Raw genomic sequence first — 14379 nt, forward strand, 5'->3', positions numbered from 1 at the left:
GTCCATAGCTTACACTGGGTACATCTTATAGAGTTTCTACCTATGCCTTTTCTACAGATCAAGCAGGGCCATCTACCTGAAGGAGTTTGTGGTTTGTCTACCTTTCTACTTATTAGGACTTTGGTTTTAGCTAGGTTGATTCTAAGGCCCTTCGATTCTAATCCTTGCTTCCACACCTGAAACTTCTCCTCTACTTCTGGTAGTGACTCAGCAATTAGAGCAAGGTCATCAGCATAGAGGAGCTCCTAATATATATATATATATATATATATATATATATATACACATGTGTGTGTATACTATATCATCGTTTTAAAGTCTGCTTTCCAAAGCTTGCATGGGTTGGACAGAGTTTATTGAGACAGATTTTCCACAGCTGGATGCCCTTCCCATCAACAACCTTTACCACTTTCCCCATGGACAGAGATGTTTTTGCAGAATATTGGAAGTTAATGACATTTATTTACAACAGTCACGCAATGTCAGAACAAGGACACACACATATACACATTAGGATTCTTACAGTTTCCATATAGCAAATTCATTCACAAGAGCATTGGACAGCCCATGCTATAGGAGAAGACATTTGCTCAAGGTGCCACTTGGTGGAACAGAACCTAAAACATGGTTGGGAAGTAAATTTCTTAACCACATAGGCACTCTAGCACTCAATACATATAAGTCAAGGAAGTCACACACTTCAGGACTATCAGTGCTCGATTAAGGATTACAAACCAAACTTTACTTCTAACCTCAAGTGTTGTCTGATAAATCCTGTAAAGTTGGAGATCAACCTGGTGAGCAAGCGTCTGTTTATGAAGCTCAGTGACATTAGGAGAACCTCTGACCTTGCATTTCAGTGAAGTGTCAATAAGGTCATTACATAGTTTCAAAACCAATAATGGTAGTTGTAGAGCAAGGTTTACTTAATCTGATATAGTGGGCTTTAACCCTCCAATATTGAGGATTTTGTTATATTGGTGCTGAACTTAGCTCAGGCCTATACAGAAATGGGCAATCAAGCATCATCATGCATTCCAGAAAAATTCTGCTCTTCAACAAGAGAAAGCTCCAAGTCATACAAATTGACAGGGAAGGCTCCTCCAATGCATTGATGGGGGAATTTAACAGTGCTGATGTGTGCAACCTCATTTGCTTTTTTATCAACTAACTTTGCTCTTATAATGCTTTGGCAATATCAACAGGGGCGAACAACCACACATTCGATAGGTTTAGGAAAAGCTTGACTCATACTCTGAATTCTCTTTGACTCAAGGTCACCATAGAAACCAACCTGAGATGGATGATTCCCTTTTTAATTGTTTCATTGAATTTCAAATAATTTCACCTTTGAAACTAAAAGACATGAAATATATCATTGACTATTGAAACACAAATTTTCTATCAGTATACCATTGAATATAAATTAAAGCGAACACTTTGTTTTTTACATTGGCGTTGTGTTGTGGAATTGAAAATAAATAACAAAATTTCAAGAGTTCACTTTCTATTTGACAGAACCCAATTGCAATGAGTTCAAACTCTGCCTTGCTGCAGGAGATAATCTTAGGAGATCAACAAAAGACAGTCTGTTTAGTTTTTCTTGTGACAAGGGAGCTGTGAGCATGTGTTTCTTTCCCGATAATTGTAATCAGCAAGCAATTGTCCTACCTTGAGTCCAGCCACTTATAATGTTTAGACCTATACAAAAAGAATAGAGAACATTTATAACCTTTCTATATTTAAGAGATGAGGAATTATGTACATTATTTACAATTGACAGATATTTGTCCTCATCTTGTTTGTTGTTAACACAACATTTCGGCTGATATACCCTCATCAGGTGTCTTGAGGAAATTTTGAACCTGGGTTCTCATTCCTAAGGTATTTTTCGATGTTGTTGTTATTATTATTCAGGTCACTGCCTTGAATTGAACTTGGAATCTTGCGGTTAGTAGCCTGCACTCTTAAGCACTATGCCACAGGCATATGGTCATGTGGTGCGAATGGGTGAGGACACCTGTGTGAAAAAGTGTCACACCCTAGTGGTTGAGGGAAACTGTGGAAAAGGTAGACCCAGGAAGACCTGGGATGAGGTGGTGAAGCACGACCTTCGAACATTAGGCCTCACTGAGGCAATGACTTGTGACCGAGACCTTTGGAAATATGCTGTGCTTGAGAAGATCCGGCAAGCCAAGTAAGATCATGACCCATGGCCTATGCCAGTGGTGTAACCAGCCCACTTAGGCATACCTTTCTTTCATTGTACACTAAACTCTGCTTGTGAAGACCTGTTGAGGCAAGTGAAATCAAATTCGATGATAGCACCACATGACTGGCATCCGTGCCAGTGGAGCGCTAAGAGCACCATCTGAGCATGATCGTTGCCAGGGCCGCTGACTGGCCCCCGTGTGGGTGGCACATAAAAGCACCATTCGAGTGTGATCGTTACCAGTGTTGCTTTACTGGCATTTGTGCCGGTGGTACCTGAAAAACAACATTCGAGTGAGGGCGTTGCCAGTACCACTGGACTGGCTCCTGTACAGGTGACATGTAAAAACACCATTTGTGCAGGCCGTTGCCAGTACCACCTGACTGGCCCTCGTGCCAGTGGTACGTAAAAGCACCCACTACACTCCTGGAGTGGTTGGCGTTAGGAAGGGCATCTAGCTGTAGAAACGCTGCTTGATCAGATTGGAGCCTGGTGCAGCCATCTGGGTCACCAGTCCCAAGTCAAACTGTCCAACCCATGCCAGCATGGAAAGCAGACGTTAAACGATGATGATGATGATGATATTTATATGTATATATATATATATACATGCAACATAAAGAGTATATCCCTTCATCAGTTGTCCCTGTTCCATCTACACCGCGTTCGAAGGCAAGGACAATACGCGACTTTGTTGGAACAGTCCTTCCCGCAAAGCAAATTAAATAAAATTTGGGATCTTTTGTGGAGGATGAAAGTGTTAACAAGAACAAGACAGTAAAAACAAACGGTGAGGGTTGTTGAGCCAAGACGATAGAAAAATTATTATGAACGCTAAGTAGACAAGCTATGAGAGAAGAGACAGAAAAAAGCACGTCTTTTCTTTAGGAAGGCAGTGGACAGAAAGAGAGATCCCCTTTCGTCACGTGTCAGCGACGAGAGAGTCAAGGACACAATGGAAACATATGGATGTAAGTATACTTATATATATATATATATATGTGTATTTGTATGTATGTATATGTGTGTATACATATATGCATGTCTCTCTCTCTCTCTCTGTATATATATATATACATATGTATGTATGTATGTAGCTATGTGTGTGTGTCTTTGTTTGTCTCTCCACCATCGCTTGACAACGATGTTGGTATATTTACGTCCTCGTAATTTAGCTGTTTGGGAAAAGATATCAATAGACTAAGTACTAGGTTTACAAAGAATAAGTCCTGGTGTTGATTTCTTCGACTAAAAAACCCCTAAAGCGATGCTCCAGTAAAATGGCTGAAACAAATAAAGGAACGTGTGTGTGTGTGAGAGAGAGAGAGTGAGAGGTGTTGGACAGCCACACAACCCATAATTTTTTTTGGTTCCTAAACTTTCAAAAAGTGATTACGAATACGGCTACCCTCCCCATCCACAAAGATCCAATGTTTTCAAAATTTCAATTCCTCTTAATATTTTTGGCTTGTTTTCAAAATTTTTGTTTCTATTTTTGGTGGGTGGAGAATAACACATTTTAAAATAAAGTGATTACAATTTCGGAAGAAATTATTTTTAGAACATTCCTATTTGAAAAAAAAGTTAGTCTTCTTTCGGCGCTTGGAATACTTATACTTGTCCCCATATCTACCTTTAAATTTTTCAAATCACTCCTCCTCATCAGCTTTCGGAATAATGACATTGATCCACAACTAGGAATGCAATAAGATTCTGGTTAGCAAACTGACAAATACCTATATTAACAGAAAGCAGGGCTGGCCCTAGGGTTGCTGGCACCCCGGGCAAGCTGAACTTCGGTGTGTACAAGCTGACGGTCATGGAATTTTCCTTGTTTTTGTCATGCCCTCTCTGGCGCCCCGGGCGACTGCCCGAGTTTCCGGTACCTTGAGCCGGCCCTGACAGGAGGACAGTAGAATTTGCATCTACATTATTTTCTTTATTCGGCAAGACAAACTTTTTAAAGTTTCAAATAACACTTTTAAAATTCAACATGACAATTTATCTGTTCCTGTTCCAGGCAATACAGGTCCGTCTAGAAGTCGTTGATCTGCTCCTATATGAGAAACATTGTATTAGTTCACCCACCAGTTTTCCTATCTCACAGCATAGAAGTGTTCGATATATTGTGATGCAGTTTGAGTTTGTCCCTGGTACTGGAAAAGTTCTCAGATCTTACTATAATTTACTGGTTCTCAAAAATGTCAAATACCTGACCTCCTCCCCATCATATTGTTAGGGAAGTTTTTTGAACCCCCCCCCCTTATTAATGGGGAGATAAAATTGAATGTTCCTCCACAGAATTCTCTCTTCGCCATGGCGTTTGACAAGTTTTAAAATGCCAAAATCATCTTAATTTTGCCCACTCCTTTTTCAATCTTCTCCCTCCTCGCTTATGAGAAACTCTGCTATGCCATATACTGGATGTGAATGGAATTATAATAGAAGATTAAGAAACACACAAATAAGGAAGATTCATTTTAACATGATAAAGCAGCTGTTTTAGTCAGCAGTAACGGAGGGGGCAATTACAAGTTAAAAGAATCTGTGAAGACACATCTACTAAGACAAACAGGGATTTAGTGCGATCTTGTAATCTTGTCAGTGACCAGGTAGCAGTTCGCGTGACAAAAATTTTGACACTAAATAACAATATATGTTTAAGAGAAGTCTCTATGCGTTTTTTAATGGCTAATGTATCTTCCACGTCGCAGTCGTTTTAGTCCCAACACAGTCTCTGATCAAATCAGTTGCCTAGTCAGTACACTGCCTGTAATAAAATAATTTTGGAAATTCAGATATGCGACTTATATTAAATTGCTTTACTGGGCCATATTGAAATTCTATAACAATCTATAGAAAACGTTTCTGTATCTATCAAAAAAAGGTTGAGAAGCTGCTGGTAGTGTAATATTGAATGTTTGCAATATGCTAATACAGTGTTTTTGAGGGCCTCACCCCGAACAGTACGGGCTCATGAATGATGAAAAAGGAGCTGACAAATTACGATGTTAACTGAGATGATTTATAAACTATTAAAACTTGTTCTGGCCATGAAATAATTGTGTCGACGTAAATTCTGTTAAATGCTAATTTCATTTATGTGGAAATTTTGAATAACATTTTTTTTCAAAATCGTATCACGTCTTTTTTTTTGTGTATCTTGGACTGGATTGTTCAATGTGTCCTTCCTTTGAGGTGTGTGGTTTGAGAGAGATTTGGCAGTTATTTCTAGCAGGACGAGCGACCACACTAAGGCCCGCTTTCTTTATCATCTGATGTTTCTAGTTCAGTATTCAGCCACGCACTCGTAATTAAAACGGGCGGGTTTAGTAACTTCTAGAGCAGGTATGAGCAGTCACCTGCAACCAGTGGGATTTTCTGAATGGTAATTACCTTGAATTTTTTTAGTAGTGCGGCTTGTCTGATGAGTAGGCATATCTCATGCGGCCCACTCCTCAAGAAAGTTGCTTGTATCTGTTCTAGACTGTTGGTGTTCAGCTGGTGTGGGTATTCCCAAAGCTGGGAAGAGAGGAGATTGGGGTAAGTTTATGAAATTGAAAATTGGAAAAAATTTTCAAATAAAAAGTTTTACAAAATGAGCTGTGGTGAGGGAGAAATTAAAATTTTGATTGAAATAAATAAAAAATTTAAAATCGTAACCTTGTAATCTTTTAATCATTGTCGTTGAAACTTATAAAAAGGGGGTGAGGTGGGAATGATTGTTCATCATAAACTTCAGACTTTTACTCCGAGTTTCACGTAAACAATCAGCTTTAATAAAATTCAGTATTTAAGTAGCTTTTCCTTCGATATTCGAATGAATATTATTTCTGTCACCTTATTTTGTACGTACAAAACACACACACACGACTTCTCTCTCACTCTATGTGTATACATATATGCATACACACAGATATATATGCACGTGCACACGACTTTTTTTTGCTTGTTTTTGTGTATATACACACACACACAATGACTTCAGTTAAATTATATCGATCCACAATAGTTTGTATTGTATTCAATGTGTATACTACCTCTGATCTCTATATCTCGAATAATTATTCATTTATACATACATATATACGTACACACGTGCACATATATACATGTATGTTTATGATATTATTCTATAACATTACATTATATATATGTAAATCTGTGTAAACATGATCTTACAGTATTTGCTTTGCAAGCGTTATCAAGAAAATAAAATTGAACACTTTTAAAGAAAGTAAAGTGAGTTGTTTTGTTAGTTTTTGATAGATTACCGGACACTGTTTATATGTTATTGATCTGCTGAAGATATTCATACGAAAGTGAAACTACGAATTTGTAAACGGTGTCTTTCCCTCACAATGAAGCTGATCTATCGAACATTGTCCCAAAACCAGATTCCATGCTTGGTGGACGTGAGTTTTATTTTTTTAAAAATAATTATATAATATATATATGTAGGTAATAATTATTATTGTTGATGTATGTGAATATAAAACAGAAAGCAAAACAACGAAGTGAAACGAAACCGGCATTTATGACATTATTACACTTCGTCTTATATTGTTCTTGCTAGTTTATAATCATTCTGTAATCACCTCTTCTATTACCATCATCATCATTTACTTGTTGTAATTTTAATGTGAAAGGTGTAATTGCAATCAAGATTGGTTTAGGGTTTATGGTGGCCCATAAACGTAGATGTTTTTTCGAGATGCTTTTCTTGCCCATATTTGCCGGAAGTGTGGGGATCTCTTTTATATCTGTGCACAATTACCCAAAGTAATCTTTCTTTAATCCCGGCCCTTTTTGCTGTATTTGGCCATCATTACATTGACTAACCCCCATGAACATAAAAAAGAAAAGGAAAAGAAAGAAAACCTTTTACAATACTTAGTAAAATCTTTTTCCTGTCAAGTGAACAGCAACTCCTTACAACTCTCCCCTCCAGGTCCATGTTTTCCCTACAAGCATCAAATTACGAAATACATCTTGAACATCAATTGTATTGAGGGTCTGGAAAGGCCGTAAGCATTGCTTGTCTTTACCCTGACTAAAATATAAATGAAAAAGAGGTCAATATTTTGGTAGACTACATGGATTGAATGAGATAAGAAGAGTTTTGGTTTTTTTTTAATTTACGTATATTTATTTTCTTCCTATGGTTTACATATGTTACCAGCATTTTAAAGTGAAATCGATTAACCAAGAACAATTAGTTATTTGTAGAGACAGTAATAAATCTCAATAGACAAATACGTCTTTAGATAACCATATATGATGCAACGAGTATAAAAGAGAATGAAAATAAAAATTATGAATGTGTTTCAATAAATTTCCTTTTTAATTTGTACGTAGATCTTGGGTGATAGATAAACATCTCTATCTGTCGGTATATTCTAGATTTTTCCTTTTCGCTTTATATTTCATTCAAGCTTTTATTAAGGCCTAATTTTTAATTAAACAACACGTCCAGTGGAAAAAATCGTTTAGATGGGCCTTATGTAGTACATGGCTATTTTACACACACACATACGCATTCAGACATGTCCATTTTGCCATGCTAGCATGGTTGTATTATATCTATGTATATCTATCTACAGGTGCAAACATGCATGCACGGAGTCATGCACACACACACACACACACACACACACACACACACACACACACACACACACACACACACACACACACACACACACACACACACACACAGAGTATTGGCTCCATTCTTTTACACTTGATTCTAGAAGAGCTTCATTCTTTATTTTTTTCTTTTTACTTTTACAGGTAAATTAGAAGCAGTGTTTTTATTTTCACTCCCTTACACTGTTTCTTTGATTTCATCCCATGGATTCAGCTGAATACACATTTTCCTATGCGTCTCCAAGTTGGGCAGACAGCATCCGAGCCTTCCTTTCTCAGTTCTCAAACATCTTCAGTGTATTTTCACCCCACATTGCTCCAACATATCACCATGATCGCTGTGAAAGGTAAAAAAGCATTTAATCTGTTTTCCTTCTTCCATTAACAAAAAATTATATTGCTAATCATCAAGCTTTAAGTTTTATATTAGACATTAGGGTGCTGCTATTATACACTGACATTTTACACCATATTAAAGAAAAAGACATTCAACTGATTGGCAAAAAACTCACTCATCAAGCAACAAACTCTGGCTCAGAGACATACTATTTCCTCACTATCCTTTCCACTACAATATCCTCTTCTCCTCTGAACTAGCTTGTTGCATATGTCTGCCACCTAATTCATTTGAACCTCCCATCTTACCTTTTCTCATCGCTCTTAAAGTGTTTTAAACCTCACAGTAAACATTTCATGCAATCTTTTTGTCCCAGGAAACACCCTTGAATGACTCCTTTTATCAATTTTATCCTGCAAACATCAGCCTATAGATATTTAAGTTGAATTTCAACTATATCCCTTTCACCAGTCTACAAAGAATATGTGAAGGCTCACTTTCCTCTTTTGTCATTAGCAAAGAGTATTGCTGTTTGTCTAATAAACATCAGTTCATCTTGCTAGTGACAGCAGAGAAATATTGCAATATCCGATATTTATTTATAAAATACATTCTACTGAAGTGAAGGTAGTAACTGACATGTTAATGTCATTTGGAGACTATATTTCATCAAGAATCAAATTATTGTAGAAAATGTACAGAGGAAAGCTACTAAATGAAATGCAACTTTGAAGAGTAATGATGTGATATATGTCTATAAGATTGTCGTTGTGTAGCCCTAGATGAGTTCTGATTAACCAGAAATTTGATTAAAAGCATTCATGATAAGATTGTCTAATTTTTTTTAAGGTCTACATTATTCTGGATTCACTTTAAGACAGTAGGATGTAATTTGCAGGAGATTTGATTCTTAATTTTAACCATATAGGTGTTACCCTCATTGACTGGATGGCTATAAAGTGAAATGTGAACTTAAAATAAAAGTATCTGAAGGCCTGAGATTCCAATATCTTGGCGAGTGAGTATTTGCAATCAGTTGGATGACCTTTTGGATGAGGTCTAAAATGTTTGTGTATATAAGCAGCATCATAGTTTCAGATGTGGGTTTTACTTGAGACAGCATTTGTTCATTGGCAAAATTCTAGTACTGAAGTGGAAAGCTTGTTTTTAGGAATGCAGTTAATAAAGTTAATAATTCAATGAATTGCCTTTCTGGAGGTCCAAAACCCTGAGCGTGCTTGGCTGAAAATCAGGTAGCACTCCTTTGCTACACTTAGAAGTAGGAATTGGATGTGGTTATTAAAGGTTTTGATCCAAAAATAAATATATAAATTAACAAAAGCCCTAACTATAAGCCATACTGGGATGAATGCAAATTATTAAAAACAAAAGCAGTATGCAGGTGTGGTAAGAAGCTTGCAAGCTGGCAAAAACATTAACGTGTTGGGCAAAATGCTTAGCGGTATTTCGTCTGCCGTTGCGTTCTGAGTTCAAATTCTGCCGAGGTTGACTTTGCCTTTCATCCTTTTGAGGTCGATAAATTAAGTACCAGTTACGCACTGGGGTTGATGTAATCGACTTAATTCCTTTGTCTGTCCTTGTTTGTCCCCTCTATGTTTAGCCCCTTGTGGGCAATAAAGAAATAAGAAGCTTGCTTTCCAACCACATGGTTCAGGGTTCAATCCACTGCATGGTACCCTGGCCAAGTGTCTTCTACTATAATTCTGGGCTGACCAAAGCCTTGTGAGTGGATTTGTTAGATGGAAACTGAATGAAAGAAGCCCATTTATTTATGGGCCCATATTTATGTGTGTGTCGGTCTTTGTTTGTCCACACCACCCACTTAACCACTGTTGGTGTGTTTATGTCCATGTAACTTAGTGGTTTAGCAAAAAGGATTGATAGAATAAGTACCAAGCTTAAAAAAAAAAAAAGTTCTGGGGTTGATTCATTTGACTAAAAATTCTTTGAGTTGGTGCTCCAGCAAGGCTGCAGTTTAATGACAGAAACAAGTAAAAGATAAAAGATTGGACTCAGTTTTAGATTTATAGAGATTTGAAAGAACAATAGTGAATAAGAGGCATTGAAAAATATTTTTGTAAATTTCTAAATATAAATCTAAATGAAAAAGTAAAACAAAAAATATATTTCATATTTTAATATTTATTTAAAAATGCTCCTCCTTTTTTTAAAACAATCTTTCAGGTAATAGTTAAACATTTTCCGCCATAACCATTATCAAATAATTTATTGGTAATTTTCAAGTATCCAATGACTTTAGTTTTGAACTTATAACATGTGTAAGGCTTCATTCTAGTTGGTTGAAAGTAGTTTTCTGTAGATTTTGTAAGATTCACAACCAAGAGAAGCTGTTTGCTGTACCAAAGTTTTCAAATACACAGAGAAGATTATCATATCCTTTTATATTTGTTCTTTGAAGTTTTTTTTCACACTCATAGTAGGTATGATAAGAGTTTAAAAAAAAAACTATACTTTATTTTGAACATTTGTCTTTCAAATTTTAAACCACTTATTTTTGCTGATAATCAAAATAATTGTTTTATATTTCAACTCTTTTTAGTTCATTTGTTTTCCTGACTTGTATTATATTTTTAGTTTGAAATGACATTATTTAATTAACATTAAATTGGAAGAGTTGTTAGAGCATTGGATAGACTACTTCCTGAGATTTGCTCTGTCCCTCTGTGCTGCAAGTTCAAATCTTACCAAAGTCAACTTTAACTTTCATTCTTTTGGGGTTAATAAAAAAGTACTAAACCAGAATGGTGGATTAGTGGAACTATTAGAGGATTGGGTGAAATTTCTTGTAGTTTATTTTCTGGCTTTTTGCATTCCAACAGCTATACCTGTGACAACACAGATGCCAGGCTGTCTGTTTTATTGAATAAACATTGATGGGATGGAAAGAGAAAGCTTGCATCCACAGGTGACTATCAGTCTTCCTCAAAAAGAAAAAGAACTAATTTTTACACAGGCATGTGCAGATGCACAGGTCAACTTTGACCAAAGAATGTCCTATTTAGCATTAAATGTAATGGGTAAAAATCAATATTCTATACTTGCTAGCTCGTTATCACTTGTCCTTAGCTACTATAAGAGCAATTGAGTTTAATGCTACAACCCCTTGTCTCACATTACTTGACTCAGTAAATTGGTTTATTAAGTCGACTTAGTTAAACTGTCAAAAACATTTCTAACCTTACTAACAACACTATGTTGTCAAAGATACTGAAAATTTTATTAATGATAGAAAATGGCGCATCAAAATAATGGGAGAAACCATTGATGAATTTTAGCAATTTAGTAAATATATATACATACACAGAATTGAAACATTTGAACAATCAAATACGGTTGTAATGTCTTGGTTGAAAATATTGTCATCCATATCATCATCATCATCGTTTAACGTCTGCTTTCCATGCTAGCATGGGTTGGACGATTTGACTGAGGACTGGTGAACCAGATGGCTACACCAGGCTCCAATCTGATTTGGCAGAGTTTCTACAGCTGGATGCCCTTCCTAACGCCAACCACTTCGAGAGTGTAGTGGGTGCTTTTACGTGCCACCGGCATGAAGGCCAGTCAGGCGGTACTGGCAACGGCCATGCTCAAAATGGTGTATTTTACGTGCCACCCGCACAAGAGCCAGTCCAGCGGCACTGGCAACGATCTCGCTTGAAAGTCCTTACACATGCCACGGGCACAAGTGCCGTATAATAATAATAATAATAATAATAATAATAATAATGAAATTATTGTGTATAGTGCTCAGGTGCACTACAACTCATCAAATGTGCATGTACAGTACATAGAATTATGTACAAAAGTCAGTAAAGTGAACAGTGTATGAATCATGATGTACATGTGCGCTTGCATATGGAGTGGGGGATATCAGGTGTTGTGTTGACAAATTTCAGGAAGCATGGACATTTTAAAGGATGCAATGTCTCCGCAACTAACAACTGATGCAGATAGTTTGTTCCATACTTCAGCAACTCTGAGTGTGAAAAAATGTTTCTGAAAGTCATGGGAGCTGTGCTGTTTTCTGACTTTGTAGGCATGTCTTGTAGTTTCTTTTCTGGTTCTTTGCATTCCAACAGCTATACCTGTGAGAACACAGATGCGAAGCTGTCTGTTTCTTTGAATAAACATTGATGGTATGGAAAGGGAATGCTTGCACCCATACATGGAGCTCAAAAAGGTGCTCAAGGTGATTGTTGGTGTGATGGTTAATAATTTTGTGGGTGTTTACTAAGTCAGTTGCCAGACGTCAGAGCTTCAATGTATCTGTCCAGTGAAGCAAGGTGTTCGAAGTACGGTAGATGCCTGATGGAAGGTATTCACTTGGTTGTGTGTCTCTAAACAGTTTCCAGGAGGTCAATGTCCTGAGCAAGATAGGGGTTCCAGACTAGTGATGCATATTCCAAGTGTGGCTGCACTATAGCTATATACAGCCTTAAATAGATAGCTGGAGAGTGGCTGACAAAGGGCTTGCTGAGTGATGCCAAGACACCTTCAGTCTTGATGTGCCATGTCCAGTGCAAATTGCTGCTGATAGTAATGCCCAGGTCTCATTCACAAGAAGACTTCTTGATATTAGTGTTGTGGAGAGAGTATGCGGATGTGGGGTTTTTCCTCCCCAAATGTATGGTGGTACACTTGTCCACAGCCAGCTTGAGTTGCCAGTTTGTGATCCATTGTTGCATTGTGTCCAGGTTCGATTGCAGGAAAGATCTATAGTGTTCAGGATTTGTCTTTTTTATGTCAAGATACAGCTTGATGTCATCTGCATATTTCAGCACTGTGGCATTCTTTAAGTTGGCATCTATGTCATTAATGTATGCAACGAAAGGGGACCAAGAACAGATCCCTGCAGTACACCAAGAAACATCCACTTTTCCATGCTTGCATGGATCAGACAGATTTTGTATAGCTGTATGCCATTCCTGTCACCAATCCTCATCTGCTTCAAAGTAAGGTAATATTCCACCATGCCCAAACATGATTATGTGGAAGATTGCAACAAAAAAAGAACATCTCATGTATGAGAGTGACACTAGCTTACAACTACTGCATGATGCCAAAGCAAGGAGACAGTAAAACAAACAAACACACTCACACGCGCATTGAGTTAATCGTTGGCGAAACCATGAAGTTCTGGTGATCTCATGAGCTAGCTTTCTTTATTTCCATTGATATGTGAATATATAATTGTATTGTATAATGTGGAACATGCATATTAATGCAAACATGTAAGCATAATTTCTTCCGTACTGAAATTAATAATACACGAAGGAGGTTGTGAAATGGCCTTAATCCTAAGGATATCACATGGTTAAATAAATATATATTCACCTCTCATACCTCCTGAGATCCTTTTATCTTTATTTGTTTCAGCCATTAAATTGCTGCCATGCAATATAGGGGTTTTAGTTGAACAAATGTACCCCAGTACTTATTTTTTGAGCTTGGTGCTTATTCTAGTGGTTTTGCCAAACCATTAGGTTATGGGGATGTGATCAAACCAAGTGGTGATGAGGTACAAACACAGGTCCAAAGATATGCATGCACACACACACACACATCGATGCATGTGCATACATATATGTGTGTGCCTGTAAATGTGTTATCATTTAGTTGGAAAAATAAATAAGGGTTAGTTCATGAAAGGCAAGAATGGAAAAATGAACTAAAATGAATGAAAGAAAAAGTAAGTGCAAATATATACACACATATTCAGAGGCAATGTGGCTGATGCTAGTGTCGCGTAACTAGCACCTGTGCTGGTGGCATGTAAAAAGAGCCTTTTGAGCGTTGGGCCTCATAGAACAAGGACAAATGACTGAGACCTTCAGAAATATGTCATGTTTGAGAAGTAGACTCATCAAGCCAAGTGAAATTGTAGTCATGGTAGATACTGGTGCCATGCAACTGGCACCTGTGCTGGTGGCATGTAAAAGCACCCATTACACTCTTGGAGTGGTTGGCATTCAGAAGGGCATCCAGCCATAGAAACCATGCCAAATCAGACTGGAGTCTGGTGCAGCCCCTCAGCTTAAAAGCCCTGGTCAAACCTTCCAACCCATGCCAGCATGGACAATTGATGTTAAATGATGATGATATATATATATATATATATATATATATATATATATAT

General features: G+C 37.2%; 1 protein-coding gene across 2 annotated transcripts in view; it reads left to right on the plus strand.

Annotated features, from left to right (window-relative positions):
* Positions 1 to 6475: 6475 nt before the first annotated feature.
* Positions 6476 to 14379, plus strand: part of LOC106872132 (transmembrane protein 181) — a 58784-nt gene continuing 50880 nt past the window's right edge. Inside the window, exons 1-2 of one of the 2 annotated variants that reach the window (XM_014919003.2) lie at positions 6476 to 6627; positions 8006 to 8208. In XM_014919003.2, coding sequence (XP_014774489.1) covers positions 8066 to 8208 — 143 coding nt within the window. In that variant the 5' untranslated portion in view covers positions 6476 to 6627; positions 8006 to 8065. Of the gene's footprint in view, positions 6628 to 6833; positions 7240 to 8005; positions 8209 to 14379 lie in introns of those variants that run through there. The other variant, XM_014919004.2, reaches the window with a different exon arrangement.

Source organism: Octopus bimaculoides, chromosome 2 (genome assembly GCF_001194135.2).
Source record: "Octopus bimaculoides isolate UCB-OBI-ISO-001 chromosome 2, ASM119413v2, whole genome shotgun sequence".
Lineage (NCBI taxonomy): Eukaryota > Metazoa > Mollusca > Cephalopoda > Octopoda > Octopodidae > Octopus > Octopus bimaculoides.